Here is a 19,035-nt window from a genome sequence, read left to right as displayed (position 1 = left end):
ATGGCTTTGCATTCTTTCCCAGGCTAGATATCCTTGGTCAACTGGATTAATCCAGTTTTCACATGTCTGGTTTCTATTAGTGCCAATCCCTCCCCACTTTGCCTCCTTCTACTTCCTCCTGTGCTTCTTCCCCAAATGGCTGTGCCCCCCCATTTATGGCAAGATGCCAACAGCTTAGTAGAATGGAGCAAAGGTGGCAGAGCTAACACTAGTATTTCCTTAGGAAGACACAAGCCCCTCAGATACATTTCAAGTCTACAATTAATGGATTCCTCTCTGGAAATAAAGAGTTAAAGAATTAGCATCTTCTCAAGAGACCTTGTATTTTCTCCTCCCTCTTTCTAAACTAAGGTGAAAAGCAAAGATGGAGAGTGATAAGCTTCAAAATCAGCAGGTGTGAGGCAAAGAGAGAAACTGCAGCTGTAGGTAGATTTCTGGTCTAGTAGCTCATGATAACCCAGAAACCAAGCCCATAAAAGCTACAGGGGCTACAGGGACATATTTCTTGATTGAAAATCTTCTAAAGGTAAGAATCTTTTGAGAGTGGAGTAATAGTTTCACTGGATACACTGAACTGAATGCAAAGTGTTGTGGTCTAGATACAAAATTTTGAGAGATTGGTGGTCAGTTTAAGAAAAAAAAGGGGCTGAGAAGCTCCAGTTTTATGACAGAAATATGGAAATAAATAAAAATACAACTGGTGGTATGTCTGTCAGGATTATTAGTGTCCAAATTGCATAAAAATAATGAGTCAAGCTATTCAGGTTGTCTAATTTTACGACTCATCCCCCTAAAGCTAAATGGTCTGAATAGTGTCCCACAGGAGTTCATTCTGAAAGATGGCATCTCATCAGAAACTGAATAATTTCCTGCCCATCCTACACCCAGAGATAACTATAAAATTGAACAGAAATGATGGTAAAATGCTATAATGCTTAAAAAATCCAAAATAATGTATTGCATATATCAGTGGTGGTGAACCTTTTAGAGACCAAACTGCAACCCAAAACCCACTTATTTATTGCTGGGTGCCAGGTGGGCATGGCCCACTGGGTGGGTGTGGCTGTGGTGGTCATGGAAGATTGGGTGGGTGTGGCCAAGGTGGGTGTGGTCACCTCAATGTTGCTCGTGGGGAGGGACACCTGTAGGGGGTGGGCAGAGTTGGGGGAGCTCCAGGAGGTCTCTGGCAGGTGGGGCGGTAGGCAGGAGTCTCATCCTGTGGGGTGAGGTGAGGCAGGGTAGAGGTGCCATTGACATGGGGCAAAGCAAGGGCTGGGGCAGCTGTTGCCTGACACCATCAGCCCTGCACACAGAGGCCAGCGAGCACATGGGGGCCAACAGTGTCTGTCAGTAGCCACAGCCTGCTGGCCCCTTGACAGGTGCACTGTGGGGCTCCACAGCCCATCGCCAGCAGTTCAAAGAAGCCACCTCCGAGATGGATGGTCGGCCAACAGCTGAGGAGGTGATGCAGTGGGTCGTGCCTGGGAAAGCAAGGCCAGGAGGGACAGGATGCAGGGGAGGGAAACCAGCCATGCCGGGATGCATTTAGCCACATGGGATCTCAGCAAATTAGCAGGCGGCTGGTTGAAGAGGGATAGTTGCCACCTCTGGGGCATGGTGCGGGTGCCCACAGAGAGGGCTCTGAGTGCCACCTCTGGCATCTGTGCCATAGGTTCATCACCACTGGCATATATAATATTTCAAGGACACCTATAGAGGCACCAGCCCATAGCAATACATTTTCCTTCAAGAACACTGTATTATTTCTGTTGTTATATAGATGTAAAATTCAACTATTATATAAAAGAACCACGAGGGTTGCACTGTGGAGCTTTTGACAAAACCTCTGTTACCATAGGTCTAGATCTTTTGAAGAAATGTATAAATGCTTAACAAAATTCTATCAAAAGAACTGGAGGGTAGCACTGACCTTTTTCACATATCCCAAGTCCTGGTGAATAAGTTTATTTGTTTGTTTGTTATATTTAAAACTGCCTTTCTCCTTCTCCTTTACAAAGGGACTCTGAATGGTGTGCAATAAAATATCAAAAGCATAAAAAACAGTATATAAAATTTAAAAGAGGCAAGAGTAGCTAAGAATTAAAAGGTGGAGAGAGAGCCTTCAGGGCACCAACCAACCCCAAAGCTTCGTGCCCATCTGTGCATCCCAAGCAAAGGGACAGAACCATGTTTTTATGGTTTTACAGAAAGCCAGGAGAATAGGGACCCACCTCAACTCTGAGGGGAGCGTGCTCCACAGGGGAGGAGCAATGGCAGAAAAGACTCTTTCTGGACTCTACCAGTTGGAATTCTTTAACTGATAGGGTCCATAGCATACCTTTGTTGCCTGACAGGATGAAGACAGTTTCATAGTTAACATGACTGCATGCACATGTAGGGCTTTAAAAGTCATAACCAAGACCTTGGACCTGGAAGCAAACCAGCATCCAATGCAGATCACACAGCAGAACTGTCATGTGTGTCATTTTTGGGGTACCCAATATTGCTTGTGCAGCTGCATTTTACACCATCTGAAGCTTTCAGTTATTTTTCAAGGGTAATCTCATACAAAGTGCATTTCAATAATTCAAACGGGAGATGACCAGTGCACAAATGACTGAGTGGAGAGCCTCCCTATCCAGTAATGGGCATAACTGGTGTACAACATGAAGTATTGGACCATAAAGACAGTGTCATGTCTGAACATGAAATCATTCTATTTAGCCTTCCCACCACCCTCATCTATATAACATGTTAATATAGCCCAAATCCAAGATGAGCTACAATCTTATTTGTCAAAAGGTGGTCTGCACTCTGCAATTCCCTGACATTAATTTCCAGGGTGGGTATTTCAGTGAGTTTAATGAATAGTGTATCAAGTTCATCAACAGAGAATGGAGGCTATAAAATTTAGGAAATGGAATATCAGGTCAGAATCTGTGGCAGTAATTCAACAGGAAGCCAAAGATCCTAAGGTGAAGAAGAGCAAACCCAGCAACTAGTTATGATAATGGAAATAATCTCCTTGATTATTTAATCTGATTTAACCTGATTCTTAACAGAAGGATTGCAGTACAGAGGATACCAGGTAGCTCTCCCCTCCAAAAAAAAAATCTTGGTGTCACAATTCTGTTCCTTCAATTAATTTGAGAAGGCAAGAGATTGACATTTTTTACCCCTTTGTTCTAAATACACAATACAAAAGCACTGGTGGAGATCTCTTGCCTACCAGAAACCAGAGCTTGGCAGTTGCAAGAAAATAACAGCTGTTTGGGTGCTGCTAAGCAACAGCTTCAGCTTGTCTCCAGCAGCAGCAAAGAAAACAAGGCCTGAGTTATCAACTGAAGGATGCTGGCAAAATGGCCTAGAGTCATTGACTACAGTTTGATGGCAGCCATCCTTATTTCTCTGGAGCATACTGTTTGTAACGACAACGCAACATTGAGGACCTGAAGAGGGAAAAGGACTACTTCCCATTCTCTCACCTCTAAGAAAAGATCTTTAGTGAATCCTGCCAGAGTAAGTAGGAACAGAGCTGTGCTGCTAATTTCTGAACAAGGGGCTCACTAGTCACAGCAAGTAGGGTGGAGGAAAGGACAAAAATGTCCTTACTTGGTAGCCAAGAAAAACTATAACAGTTTGTTTCTCTAGCTTTCTCTTTGGGGGCCATTTATTTTGAAGTTAGTTGAGAGAGGCAAGGGGGATTAATGTTACAAGGTTCATTCCAACATTCTTCCACCCGGCATTGCTTACACGGGATCAAGCGGAAGCCATTCCAGTACTGGATCTATGACAACTTGCTGCCGCCACTTGGCCACCCACCACCACCTGGCTGCAGGACACCTCAGACCAGCCAACTCACCACAGGGACAACTCATTGTCCTTCTGATCTGGTTTCCAAAGCTGGGCCCCTCTTAAAGGAAGTGAAAGTTCCCACTGACCCACTTTCTCTGAAGGCTTCTTGCCTCACTTTGCAGCAGCCCCCTGTGAAAAGCAGGTTAAGTGAGAGTCATTGACCCATGCATGGGTGCGCACGCACGTACACACACACGCACACAAACATTCCAAGTTTGAGCTTGGGAAGAAGGACCTCTCCTTTGGTATACTGCAATGGACCCTGACAGCTCCCAGGTGGGGAGAGAGACAAGCAGGGACAGTGACAGGGTGACTCACTCTCAGTGGCTGTCACCACAAAGGCTCTTCCCACTGAAGGCTTCAGCCTGGGACAATGAGTCTCATATAGTGAAACTTCTGGGTCTCCCACCCTGTGTTGGCTTTGCTCCAATGTACCTGGAACTGGGCATTTGGTCAATCGAATGCATGGCATGGATCAACACCTTTAAATGGTGGTTTCGGGTGCTCTTCTTGGCAGTCCCTGGTAGCTACCTCTCGTTGGGAGAGGGAGCTGACAAAGAAATTCCACTTGCTAGGTTTTACGGGGGATGCATTGGGAGATTATGGCCTTAAGGACGCCCAATCTAGGGTAGTCCAATGACTTGTAGACATAGATTTGCAAAATTTAAGAGCCAGAGCTAACAAAACCTGCTCCCTCTGTTCTTCAGCCAATCTAATAATTATGGACTGAGGATGGGTTCATACTTCTTGTTAAGTCACCTTCAGCTTTGCCTCTGATGGGTGGATTCCAGCAGCATCTATCGGAATCGCAGGAACTCTGTGGATTCCATGCCGATTTGGCACTTGTCCTTTTTTAGCCTTAAGCCTGCTTCCCGGAGACATTGAAGAACGGCCCTAAGCCATTCTTCCAGGACTGCCACTAATTCTCCTGTGATCAGGACGTCGTCAAAGTATGGGCAGATGCTGGGCATGTTTTTAAGTGTCTGTTCCATGATGCTTTGGAACAACCCAGGAGCTACGCTTACCCCAAATTGCAGGTGCTGCACTCGGAACGCCCCTCTGTGTGTGACTATAGTTTGTGCCTCGGCAGTAGTGTCATCGACTGGCTGCTGTTGGTATGCCTGGGCTTAGCAAAGATTCAACCTCCTTGCAGCGGGGCAAGCATGTGGCTTACCACCGGGACCGGGTAAGCATGCTGTTGCAGGGCCTTGTTTATGGTGCATTTATAAACTGCACATATGCACACATCCCCATTGGGCTTGACTGGGGTCACTATTGGAGTCTCCCACTGGCTGCTGTCTATGGGCTGGAGCATTCCTTGCTGCACTAGCTTGCCGAGTTCCTCATCTATCTTTGGCTTCAATGCGAAGGAAAGTTTTAGTCAGATGGGGGTTACCGTTTGGTCAAGGTTGAGGGAAATGGGTGTCCCCTTGTACTGCCCAGCTCCGAACTGAACATGTCAGCATATTGCTGGCATACTCCACCTAGCTCATCTATTTGGGTTCGATGGATGCCGGTCATGCTGATGCCCAGGGCCTCGAATCACTGTAGCCCTATGAGGCTGGTGCATTGTCCCTCCATAACCACTATGCTGAGGGGGCCCTTGTATTCCTTGAATTGCACGTTGACGATGGCCTCCCCCCTTATAGGGATGCGACAGTGCTGAAAGTCCATTAACACCAAACTGGATGTTTTAAGCGGGACCTGCAGTCTGCTTTGCTTGCAGATGTGGTCAAAGGTTTTGGAGGAGATAATGGTCAGTGCTGATCCAGTATCTAGCTCCATGGGGCATGGTACGCCTTGCAGTCTTGGCTGTAATCTGATTTTTTGCTTGAGGGAGCATTTAGCTTCTGTGCATTGGATCCGCTGTCTCCCCAAACAGTATTCGATTTAGGTCTGCCCTGGGGACCATTTTCCTCTTGGCTGTTGCATCGGGGGTTTTGTGTCCCACCACCGGCCTTGGCAAACCCTGGCAATGTGGCCCTGCTTCCCGCAGGCACAGCATACAGCTGTGCGGAATCTGCACTCCGCTCATTCATTCTGGCCCCCACAGCTCGTGCAGTTCAGTGCTGAAGATGCTTGTTCTGTGGATAGTGGCCATCAGGGTGGGTCTTGTCACAGTCGGTCGATCTCTTCGTCCTCTCTGGTTTCCATGGAGCCTTCAGCGGTCTCGTGGTTGATTGCTGCGGAGCTAGTGTGTGTTTTAGGTGGCCGGAGAGTCTTCATTGCTCCTCCAGCAGCCTCATCTGCCATGACTTCCTTCAGCCCATCTTGGAAGGTCAATTTTTCGATGGTGAAGAGGCATTGTTGCAGTTCTCTGTTCTGCAACCCACAAACGAACCTGTCTCGGAGACCGTCTTCCAGGTCAGGGAACTCACAGTTGCATGAAGCTTGGTGAAGGGCTGCCAAAACTCTGCTGCCGACTCTCCTGATCTCTGGTCATGTTGCTCGAATCTGTGGCGCCATATGATGACTGATAACCTGGGCTCGAAATGTTCTCTGAGTCTTCTTTTTAGGTTGGTGTAAGTGACTGTTTCTATGCTGGTTGGGGCTATTAGGTTCTCCACAACGTCAAATGTGTCTTGCCTACAGACACATAGCAAAGTTGCTGCCTACAGCCCATCATTCCTGATCTAGTTTGCGCTGAGATAATTGTCCACCCAGGAGATGTATGTGCTCCACTGTTCGGGGTGGGTTATGTCGAACTCTTGAATTCTTCCCAATTTGGCCATTCTTGGGAGGTTGTGTGTGCAGGGTCTTGCCTGTGCTGCTGCGATTGGAGCTTTGCTGATCCTAGGAGTCCTGGGGATGGATCCTCAGGTCTGTTGTGCCTCCAGTGTGTCTTACTGGCAGGCAGGTGGGGAGTGGGTTCCGCCAGGGCAGATAGCCTGGTATCTCACTGGTCAGTTGATCAGCAGCAGCCTCTTTTCCTGCAGCATCCCACCTTCGTCACCAGTTTTATGTAGTGGGTTGCTTTGATAGACAAGGAGCAACACAGTGTCATAGCACAGCTTTATTGTAACAGGAACAGAACTGAGAGAACAACAGGTAATGGCCGGTACTTATACCTTAAGCCCTCAGGTTTTCACCCAATTATCTGCCTGGAATCTCCTGCCCAAATACTAATTTTTCTACTGAAATGGTTGGGACTAATCCTCAGGGTCCCCTGAGGGCTAGCCTCAGCTTGGCAGGAAATACCCGCTTAGCTTCTCCACAATAGGCGGGTGTCAAGTGGCTTAGCATATTTACAATACAGTACATAAGAGAAGCCTTCAGAGAGAAGTATGGGCTGGCAGGAACTTTCGCTTTGGAAACCAGAGTGGAAGGCCCAGGCTCATGTTGAGTTGTCCCTGCAGCAACTTGGCTGAGGCAAGACATCCCATAGCCATGTGGCAGTGGCCAAGTGGCGGTGGCAGGTTGTCCAGTCCTGCTTTCGTTTCTTTGCTCCTGTAAATGCAATTAAGCAACTGCAAGTGAAGCCTTCCTTGATGTTCTTCTTCACATTATCTCACTTGCCATGATCACAAGGTTACATTTTATCATGCTATATTTTTAACTGGGGGCTCTGATAATCTTCCAAAATAAAGGTCCTCTCCTCAGCCAGTTCTTGATTAAGGCTTGAAACAGAGCTTGACACTGATGCATGTTTCTGGTTATGTGCAAGGATTCTGAGGTGCTTAATTTGGATCCTAGTGTCAGCTGGGTCATTCTGGTGAGCTATTGAAGGTGCAGGTAGTTGGGTTTACACATTAAACTAAGCCATAATGTGCTTGTTTGATTCTGCTTAGTATATAATGCAATCCCAAATTATAAAGAGGAACATGTGTACACCTGATTCCGTATAAAGATAAAAGTTATTGTTTTACTGGTTGCTTTGGCAGTTGAATAGAACAGAATAGAGCTGGAAGGGACCTTGGAGGTCTTTTAGTCCAGCTCAAGCAGAAGAACCTGTCTCAGATAGGTGAATGTCCAGTCTCCTCTTAAAAATCTCCGGTGATGGAGCGCCCGCAAGTTCTGGGTTTAAGCTGTTCAACGGGTTGATTGTTCTCATTGTCAGGAAGTTTCTCCTCAATTCCAGGTTGTTTCTCTCTTTGACCAGTTTCCAACCATTGTTTCTCGTCCTGCCCTCTGGTGCTTTGGTGAACAACCTGGGCCCCTCTGCCTTATGGCAGCCCCTCAGATACTGGAACACTGCTATCATGTCTCCCCTATTTCTTCTTTTCTTTAGACTAGCCACACCCAAGTCCCGTAGCCGTTCTTTGTATGTTTTAGTCTCCAGGCCCCTGACCACCTTAATAGTTCTTCTCTGAATTTTTTACACGCTCTCAACATCTTTTTTGTGATATGGTGACCAAAATAGGCTGCAGTATTCCAGGTGTGGTCTTACTAGGGCTTTATAAAGCAGTAATATTACTTCGTGTGATATTGATTCTATGCGTCTGTTTATACAGCCCAGGAGTGCATTAGCTTTTTTGATTGCTGCTGCACACTGCTGGCTCATAGCCAAGTGATTGTCCACCAGGACTCCAAGGTCCCTCTCACAGTTACTGTTTGTAAGCCAGGTCTCGCCCAATCTGTATTTGTGCCTTTGGTTTTTCCTGCCTAAATGTAAGACTTCGCTTTTCTCCACATTGAAACTCATTTTTGTGGATAGGGCCCATTGTTCGTGTTTGTCAAGATCTTTCTGGATCTTGAATTAGTCTTCTGGGGTGTTGGCTACTCCTGACAGTTTGGTTACATCTGCAAATTTGATGAGTTCCCCTTCTATTCTCTCATCTAAGTCACTGATGGAGATGTTGAAGAGTACTGGGCCTAAGATGGAACCTTGCAGTACCCCTCTGCACTACATCCATTGAGGACTACTCATTGAGTACAGTTTGTTAGCCAGCTACAGATCCATTTGGTGGTCATGTTGTCCATCCCACATTTTCCTAGTTTACCAAGGAGTAGGTTGTGGTATACCTTGTCAAATGCCTTACTGAAATCTAACTATACTACGTCCACTGCATTTTGCTGGTTTACTAGTTTAGTCACTTTATTAAAGAATGAGATGAGATTGGTTTGGCATGATCTGTTTTTAACAAACTGTGCTGGCTACTAGTTATGACTTTGTTTGCTTCTAGTTGTTCACAGATCTGTTTTTGATTGTCTTTTCTAGGATTTTCCCAGGCATTGATGTTAAACTGATTGGTCTGTAGTTTCCTGGGTCTGTTTTTTTTTCCTTTTCTTGAAGATGGGGACCACATCAGCCCTTTTCCAATCCTCTGGTACTTCCCCGGTGCTCCAGGATTTATGAAAGATGTGGTGCAGTTATTCTGAGATAACATCTGCCAGCTCTTTCAGAATTCTGGGATATAGCCTGTCAGGTCCCGGTGATTTATATTTGTCAAGGTTGGATAGGTATTCCCTTACCATTTTCTTGCTTATTATTATTTTTTCTAGTATGTCTTTTGCAGTGGTTTCTTTTTGGTGTGTTGGGCTATAGTTTCTTTTTTTGTGAAGACTCACACAAAGTATGAGTTAAGCAGCTCTGCTTTCTGCCTGTTGCCTGTAATTTCCTTGCCATCTTCTCTCTTTAGTGGGCCTACATTTTTCTTGAATTATTTCTTGTTGTTAATATGTTGGGGAAAGCTTTTTTTATTGTCCTTGATTTCTGTTGCTAGCCTTTGTTTGTTCTGAGCCTTTGCTTTGCTGACTTCATCTTTGCATGTTCTGGCTGTCTGCTAATAATCAGCTTTAGTTATGTGCCCCCTTTCCATTTTTTGTATTTGGCCTTTTTGTCATTTAGTTTGTTAGAAAGTTCTTTGTGCAGCCATGCTGGTTTCTTCTTGGATTTCTTGTTTTTCTTTCTCAGTGGTATTGCACTGGTCTGGGTTTTTGTGATCACATTTTTCAGGGTTTCCCACGCTTCCTGGGTCCTTTTCCCCTTTAGGATTTTCATCCATGGGATTTTTCCTAGGTTCTCTCTGAGTTCGTTAAATTCTTTTGAAGTTTGGGACATTGGTTGAATTGTTTTCTATTGCTGGTGTTTGCATTATATTAAATTCCAGTATCATGTGGTCACCTTCGCCCAAGGTTCCAGTAATTTTGATTCCCTCTATCACTGTTTCTGTTTGTAAAGATTAAGTCCAGTATAGCTTTACATCTAGTTTCCTCCTCCACCTTTTGGGTAACAAAGTTGTCGGCTAGGTTCATTAGGAATCTGTTTGATCTCTTGCTCACTGCAGAGTTTGTCTCCCAGTTGATATCTGGATAGTTGAAATCTCCCATTACTACTGTGGTATGCTTCCTGCATGCAATTGTTAATTGCTTGGGAAAGAGTTCGTCTATGACATCTGATTGATTGGGTGGTCTGTAATAAACATGTATGCCAATGTCACTTTTTAATATATATATTGACCCATATAGTTTCTGGAGAGATTTTATGTTTGATCATGTGCATTTCTGCAGATATGTAGTGTTCTCTTACATATGGTGCAACTCCCCCACCTCTTTTTATAGACCTGTTCCTTTTGAACAATATGTATCCATCCATCAATCCAGTCCATTCCTGGGTTTCGTCCCACCAGGTTTCTGTTATACCAACTATGTCATACACTCCCTCATGTACTATCTAGTTCACCCTGTTTGTTCCCTAAGCTTTGAGCATTTGTATATAAACATTTAAGATTTTTATGCCTGTCCATGAGGGTGTTTACTTGTCTCCTGGTTGTTGTTTGAGTTTTTCTTTTTTTTCATCTCTGCCTACCTCATTGTTTGATTTGTTTTCTTGGGATTTGTGATTGGTTTGGGGTTTGAAATTCTAGAAATTGGTCACCCTCCCTCCTCAGTTTTAGTTTAAAGCCCTCCTGATGAGTTGGGTCTTCTTCCAAGTACATTTTTTCCTGGTTTTTTTTTAGGTATAGCCCATCCCTTGCCAAGAGTCCTTATTATGATCTAGTAGCTCTAGTATGCTTTAGTTTTGAATAGGCAAAACAGAATGCAGTGGATTCAGAAACACTTGAATAATGTCAAATTTAGCTCTGTATGGAGCTATGCTCTTCCTGGGGGTGCTTCTGGACTCTTAGTTTCTGCAGAAATAGTAGATAGAAGCTGAGGTCAAAAGAGACTTTCCCAATTTTAGCTAGAGGACCACTTGTATCTGATGCTGGAGCAACAGACCCTGGCTAATCACCTTATCATCTCACAGACTACTATAATGTGGTCTACATGGGAGCAATCTTGATGACCACCAAGGGGTGGTGTGTTTTTTTTGAGGACACAAATGTTTGTGTATTTTTGCACGCAGATGATGCCATATTATTGACTAAGAACATGAATGAATTGCAAGAAATATTAAAATGTACATGCAATTCTTACCATGGGTTTGAAAATTAATTTATCAAAGAAAAGTAAATGCAGTGAACTATGAAAAATCACACATAAATGAAAAACTAGAGCAAATAGATGAATTTGTATACCTTGGTAGAACGTTGACTAAAATGTACGAAAGCGGCATGTTAAGGTGGTTTAGTCACATAGAGAGAAAGTCAATACAACCCAGGTGGCCAGAAAGGCCCAACAGAGACCCCAGTTCTTCAGGGTCTTGCGGAAGAACAGGGTAGGACAACGGCTAATGACCTTCTTTTACCGGTCTACTATAGAGAGTGTCCTCTCGCACTGTATTGTGGTTTGGTATGCTGGCTTGACAGCCGCAGATAGGAAGATATTACAGAGGGTGGTGAGCACAGCACAAAACATTGTGGGCTGTCCACTGACACCACTGGATGACATCACCAGGGCTCACTGCCTTAGAAGAGTGAGGAGAATTCTCAGGGATGACTCACACCCTGGTTAGTACTTCTTTACTCTCCTACCATCGGGTAGGAGATAGCCAGCTGTACCAACAGGCTGAAGAACAGCTTCTATCCATGGGCTGTCAAACTCTTGAACGGGAAATAACTTTATGTATGATTGACTTGCGAGGCTGGTGTGTTGTGCAATTAGCTCACATTGTATAACAAGATTGTGGGTTTGTTGTCACTGTGAGTTGTGGGGAGGCATGAAGGGAGGCTCAGCCAATCTCAATGTATACATGTTGTACTTTGACAATAAAGGTTCATTCATTCATTCATTCATTCATTCACTGAAGAACAAATCTATTGAAAAAGAATGAATGGGTCAAAAAGAAAGAAAAAAAACACAAGAGAATCATGATTGGATGAAGTAGATAAAATCTTGAAAAGTGAGAATTTTAAAGAACAAAAGACAATATATCAATTGGTATATCTATATACTGGTGAAACATGGACCTCACAATCGATACAAAAGCTATGAGTGGCGCAAAGAGCTCAGCATTACAAGACAAGATAGAAAGATCTTCCCATGGACTGGAGCAAGGATTTTCAACCAATGGTATGGGTACCACCTGGAAGGTGGTACGCAACCATCCTAGAAAAGTGGTAGTGGGGGAGGGGAATGAGCTGAACTGGTGGCAGCACCACACAAGCATGAGCGAGAGATGGCTTGAGCTGCAGGGCTGTCAAGGCTCAGTGGAAGTGCCAGGATCAGCGCCAGGCTCCAGCTGGAGCTCAACACTGATTCTGGCACTTCTGAGCCCAGAAGAAGCGTCGATCAGCTGGAATGTTGCAGCATCTCCAGGATCTTGTGATTTACATTCATATGCTTGGTGTTGTGATTCAGTGTCAGCCTGTGGGTTCGGCAGTTGGGTCGGACGATTCAGAGGAGGAGCAGGAGGAGGGGTTTGGAGAGGACAGTTCTGAGGCATCGCAGAGCTCTCAGCCAGGCCCCTCCCATCTGGTTACTACTCAAACCCAGCTGTGTGAGCCTGACAGCTTGGATGAAGATGACCCACAGCTGGCCTTGTTCAAGGACGCCCGAAGCAGGAGGCAGTCAAGCAGGAGTAAACAGAGGAAGGCAATGGGGCACCTCGGAAGGAGACAAAGAGAAGCCACGCCTTGAAACTGTTTAAAAGGGGAATGTGTGGGAGGGCTAGTTGCTGAAGGCAACCATTTGATCAGCTTCTGTTTTAGTGGTTCGTATTTTGTTTTGCTCTGTTTGCTCTGTTTTGTGTAAATAAATTTGGCGGGCTTACTTCCAGCCTTTTGCCTTTTGTAAAGGGGTTGTCCCTGCCTTTTCTGCAGGGCCGGTAGTAGGCTGGAACAGAACACTTGGCAATTGATTCATACTTATGATGGTCACAGTGCTCCAGAGTCATGTGAAGTGACCAAAACCTGCTGCAACCACCCAGCAGATGGGGGGGGATAAAAACCAAACAGCCCCCCCACTGCCAATCCTCAACAGAAATGGTCACAACAATGAAAGCCTCGGACAGGAGGAAGAGCACCACCGGGAGGGCAGGCAGGTATCTTGCTCGGCTGTGGCTTGGGGGCACTTTTTTCAGTGCCTTTGGAACTTCGAACAGTCACTAAGCGAACTGTTGTAAGTCAAGGACTACCTGTACTTCATCATTTTTTTTCTTTTTGGGGGGGCGGTCATCAAGTTTTTGACACCTTGCCTGGTGACTGGTGGTACTCAGATGTTGCCATATTTAAAAAGCCCTGGACTAGAGAAAAAACAAAAACATATGATATCATCAAGAGAGTAAAAGAATTGAAATGGAAATGGGCTGGTCACATAGCAAGAAGAACTGATGGCAGATGGACCAAGGCAGTCATAAAATGGATTCCACTCGATAAAAAGCGTCCACGAAAGAGACCTAAAACAAGATGGATCAATGACATGAGCAAGTATTGTGGGCCCAACTGGCAAAAGAAAGCTCAAAACCTTATTGGTTGGAAACATGCAGAAGAGGCTTTCATCCTGCAGTGGATAGGCAGTGGTTAGAATGATAATGAAGAGGATGAGGAGGATTAGGAGGAGGGATAGCCATATCTAAGAAGTAAGGATAGACAAGTTTGTTATATTGAATGGTGTTGGTATAAACCAGTGTTTTTCAACCGCTGTTCCGCGGCACACTAGTGTGCCGTGAGATGTTGCCTGGTGTGCCGTGGGAAAAATTGAAAAAACACTGACCTAGGAGACAGCGGTGAGAGGAGGAGGAGGAGGAGGAGGAGGAGGAGGAACAGCCGCGGGCGGAGCGGCGCTGCAAGACTCTCTGGCAGGGAGCTCTGGTCACCGGAGCCTTGACTAAGCTGACGGCCCTACTTCGCTGGAAGCAAAAGCCCGGGAAAAGATGTGGGCTCGACCTCTCTAGGCACCAGGGCTGCACGGCAGCGTAGCTCCGCCCCCTTCTCTGGCTTCGGAGGGTCTCTTGCTGAAGAGAGAGAAGCTGGGGAGAGGCGACCGGCTTGCTTATCGGAAGAGGACGGACGGGCAGCCAGCCCGGCTCGCCTGAGCTGTCGCGTGGTTGGTTGCCTGCAACGTTTGAAAAAGGTCTTCTTCACCAGCACGCGCCACTTACTCCTTACTCCCCGCGCGGCTGAGGATGCGAGACTCCCACCTGGTTGGCTGCCTGGCTCCGCTTTCTTTGCTCGCCGCGACCCCTCGCCCCAGCCCGAAATAGAGGGATCTGACCGCTTCGCTCTTGGAGGCTTCGCTTGCGTCTGAAAAATTACATGGCTGATTTTTTTTTAACCTGTCCTTTTGATACGTTGCATAATAAAATGTCCTTTGGACCAAAGCAATTAAAAACCTTTGGGGTTCCCCCCCCCCGGAGTGAAGTGCTTTTGATGGTAAAGGTGAGAAAGAAAGAAAAAAGGAAGGGGAAAAAGGAGAAAGGGGGAAGGGGAAAAGGGAGGGAGAAAGAAAAAAAAGGAGAATAGAAAAGAGAGAGAGAGAGAGAGGAAGGGAGGAAGGAAGGAAGGAAAAAAAGCAGGAAGAAAAATTAAAAAGAAATGCAAGTAGCTTCCAATTTCCACAACAAGTAGAAAGCAAGAAATTGAGAGAGGGAGGGAAAGAAAGTGGGAGAGAGAAAGGAAGGAAGAAAGATAAAGAAAGAAAAGAGGGAGGGAAGAGAGGGAAGGAAGGAAGGAAGAAAGAAAAGAAGAGAAAAAAGAAAATACAGAAAGAAAAATTAAAAAGAAATGCAAGCTTTCCTTTTCCTTCACAGCAAAAACAAACAAAAGCCCCAAAATAAAATAAAATAAAATAAAGAGGATAATAATAATAATAATAATAATAATAATAATAATAATAATAATTAATAATAATAATAATAAGAAGAAGAAGCAGAAGAAGCAGAAGAAGCAGAAGCAGAAGCAGAAGAAGAAGAAGAAGAAGAAGAAGAAGAAGAAGAAGAAGAAGAAGAAGAAGAAGAAGAAGAAGAAGAAGAAGAAGTTGGAAGGGACCTTGGAGGTCATCTAGTCCAACCCCTTGAGAACACAGGCCATCCTCGACTTACGACCGTTCATGTAGCGACCGTGGGGAGTCCAACGGTGCGGAAAACGGTGCAGTGCCTCGTGATTTTTTTCATGAAACAAGTGTGCCTTTGCCCAAAAAAGGTTGAAAAACACTGGTATAAACAATACTTTGTTGTATTTCCTTTCATTTTTTTCTACCTCACACCTTTAATTACTTTAACATTGTTTCTGATTCCCCTTCTGTATTTTGTATAATGTTGATGCCCCAAAATAGAACAACATGGTGGACAAGTACATTTAAGTCTGCACTCTTAATTCCGGAAGGATCTGAGATGGTTGTATGAGGCACTTCAATGACATGGTGATGTTGTTGAAGTTGGAATTTTCCAGCTATTTAAATTTTGTACATATATTTGGCAGCAAATGATAGGTAACAGAAAATTGATGTTGTTTTAAAATCTACAATCTAAAACTGTACTGCCAAAATCACAAATTTGTCATTAATTTTAATGTCTTTGTTTTATGCCCCCAAAATAACGCTATATCCTGCACTAACTTTCAGTCAGCCTTCTATGTTTTTCTCACCAAAATGATAATTATCATTCTCTTGACTGCAGGTACAAAATGAATATCTGTTTCTCCTTCCTGAAGATGATGATGTTCGTATTTAATGGAGTGATCTTTGTAAGTATGCGCTAGAATAGATGGCAACTGGTTGCAGCAGAGAGCCGAATAAATAGTTCAGGAGGTTGAACAGATGCATAAAATACACTTTTTCAAAATATCTGTGATGTGCAGATGTGAGAGGTTTAAGAGCAGTATGAGCCTCATGTGTGGAAATACTCAGCAATCTTAATATGTTCCATAGGTTGCAACAGAAAAAAAATATGAAAAGAAAAAATGGTTTCCCATCATTCTCTTATTTCCTCCGTCCTCCAGTTCTTAGCAAATCACTTCCTGTCCAACACTGAATGATAAAAATAATTGCAAGGAATAATTGAAGGATTACATACCCATCCTTCTCTGCAAGTTTGTCTATTAAAGTATGTGTGTTTGCTCACCAATAAATAGTTCCATTCTCAGTACAAGTAGCCATCACTTAACGACCCTAATTGGGACTGGCAACCCTGTTGCTGAGTGAAATGTTACATGACTGCTCCACTCAGCAGCAGCAGTTCTGGCACTCCCAGTTGCTGTCTTTGAATGAATACCACACAGTTGTTAGGCGAGAACCCAAGCCACTATTGGAAAAAGGTAAGGAACAGCCTCTACTTCAACTTCCCCCATCCACCTCTCTTCTACATTTCTGCTCTTTTGGTCATCTATATACCCATTGCTGCTAGCTGCTGCTGCTGCCATCCAGCCCCCTCTACTGCTCCCACACCAGATGCTCACTGCATTATGTACCAGTACAGTACCAGCCAGGGCCTTCTTTCATGCCACCTTCTTTCATGCGAGTGCAGCCACTGTCTACCTTGTGCACCAGCCTGGGCTTCCATTTGTACCCCGCTAGCTCACAAACAAAAGCCTTGATTAATATCTGAAAGGGGCTCTGGAATGGGGCGTAAATGGAGGCCTTGGCCAGCACAAAACAGAGATCCTGGGTGGGATGCAAACAGAGGCCATGGGCTGATATACTAGTGGTATAGTATGAAGTGGGAGTGACAGTGGTGGACATAGCAGCAGGAACAGCTGGCAGCAGTAGATAGGCAGACAGCCAAAGGCCAGTGAAAAATGCTTCAAGTCATCACTGAATGAGTGGATGTTAAATGAGGACAATCTGTAGTGCTGGCAGATATATAGTATCTAGTTAGTGTCAGGCTCCAGAAACCAAGAAAGACATATGCTGATTCTACCAAGCAGATTTCTTTATTGTTCCTGACCTGTACAATCACATTGTGGCAAGATGGGTAGCAAACAAATTTAGTATAAACAAACAAACAAACAACAGAATCTTGCCAAATTGAAGCACCCTGCTGCCCACAACATGCATAAACTACAAACTCTGAACTATTAGGGAGGGACTGTCTTCACTCTCTTTGCCTCACACAAACTATCTGAACTATGCTGCCTCTTTGTTCTCTGGAATGCATCCTGTCATTCCTGAGAATCCAGACTATATACTATCACAAATAAAGCAGTCATCTTTTAAAAAGATATAGTTATTATGGCTGAAATATTCCACCAAACTCTGAATGGATTTTAATGCCTATTCTTTGCTTTCTATTAAGAAAGATATTGTTCTGTTTTATTTTAGATTTTTTATATATTACTTTTTAACCTATTTTATTATGGATAGTCCTCAGTTAACAACCAGTTTTATGTCCATTTAAAGTTACTATGGCTATAGAATGAATGCTTTACAGCCTATAAAGCAGAATTCCCAACCTTTCGTGTGGTGGCCCAGAATGGGGAGAGGGGAAAAAAAGGGATGAATGGGGGGGGCATAAATGCATGTGCATGTGTGCACACTAACACCTGTTGCTCACATGAGAGGCCGTCAGCACTTGTGCAAGCGGGGCCGCAAACACTTGCAATACTCACGCAAATGGGGAAGCAAATGCCAGTGATGGTCACGGTGCCACTCATATGAGTGGGGCTGTGAACGCCCACAAGGCTCGCAGCAACGCTCATGCGAGTGGGGTTGCGAATGCCTGCCACGCTCATGACAACACACAAGTGGGGCTGTGTATGCATGTGCATATGGACACATCATCCAGCCACTCATATGGCCCAGTGGCCAATAAGCCATGGCCCGGCAGTGGACCATGGACCACAGGTTGGAGAACCCTGCTGTAAAGCACCTCCAGCTGTCATAAATGGTCACACTGCCTCCCATAATCATTGACTACATGTCAGGGGGGGTCAACTTTATGACTGTTTGTGGCCTACCATGGTCACATGATCATGATTTGCAATGTTTTTGTCAGTTTCCAGCATTTTATGCTGGTTTCCAATAAAAAACACTCAGTTGGCTTAACAATTGTAGCCTTTACTTAATAACTGCAGTTTAACAACTGCTGCAAAAAAGGCTGGAAAATTACTTCTGGTCATGTGAGTACCTCAACTTATAATTGTAATAACATATGTAATTATGGGCTCAATTATAGTCGTAAGTCAAGGATTACTTGTATAGATTGTACATTGCCTTGAGTATCCACTGCAGTAAGGAGGAGTTTTATGAATGTTTCTAATCAGTCTATCGATACTGGTTCAGTTTCTTAGGAATGAAATGTTGAAGACAACAAACAGTCTTTGCTCAAAAGCTTTTATTGCAGAATTAGAAATTTGTAATGCAGAAATGATACCTTCTTTTTTCTCTCCATTTTCCTCCCAGCTAGGAGGCCTGGCTTTGCTGGGCATTGGTATCTGGGTGAAGGTAGATGGTGATTCCTTTGAGAAGATCCTTGGAGTTGCTGCACCACAGATGATGCTTCTGCTCCATGTGGGTTACCTGTGCATAACAGTTGGCAGCATCCTTTTCACCATGGGCTTTTTGGGATGCTGGGGAGCTGTGAAAGAAAGCAGATGTCTCCTGCTGGTAGTAAGTGATTGGCAAAAAGACCTTGCCATGGACCAAACGTAGGTGTCATGAAATTGCTAAGCTGTAAAGTTCACAAAGGACTACTCGCATCTTCACTTTACTTATGCTCCTGGACGTTTTCTGCCTCCTAGTTCTTCTGAATGGTGATATGCTGGTGGAGCCCCAAAATAAATGTCCCAGCCACCATTCATCATGAAAGGATCACCAGGCTCTTTTTTAAGCATTTTTGATTCTTATTTATTTTATGGGGCTGAATTAAAGTCAGTTCTCAATATTGGTATTACTCAAAAAATTTAGTTAGGTGGAAAACAGTTA

The 19,035-nt window shown here is 44.4% G+C and overlaps 1 protein-coding gene across 1 annotated transcript in view; it reads left to right on the top strand.

Moving 5' to 3' along the window:
- Positions 1–15,615: 15,615 nt before the first annotated feature.
- The window catches only part of TSPAN16 (tetraspanin 16), a gene marked incomplete at its 3' end in the record, with an annotated part of 33,578 nt that continues 30,158 nt past the window's right edge, over positions 15,616–19,035 (top strand). The window contains exons 1-2 of the mRNA XM_083351143.1: positions 15,616–15,860; positions 18,514–18,720. Of these exons, the coding sequence (XP_083207269.1) occupies positions 15,801–15,860; positions 18,514–18,720 (267 nt within the window). The 5' untranslated portion in view covers positions 15,616–15,800. The remainder of the gene's footprint in view (positions 15,861–18,513; positions 18,721–19,035) is intronic.

Source organism: Vipera ursinii (genome assembly GCF_947247035.1).
Source record: "Vipera ursinii genome assembly, chromosome: 2".
NCBI classification, from domain to species: Eukaryota; Metazoa; Chordata; class Lepidosauria; order Squamata; family Viperidae; genus Vipera; species Vipera ursinii.
The sequence above is the reverse complement of the archived record's forward strand: the minus strand, read 5'-3'. Positions and strand labels throughout refer to the sequence as shown.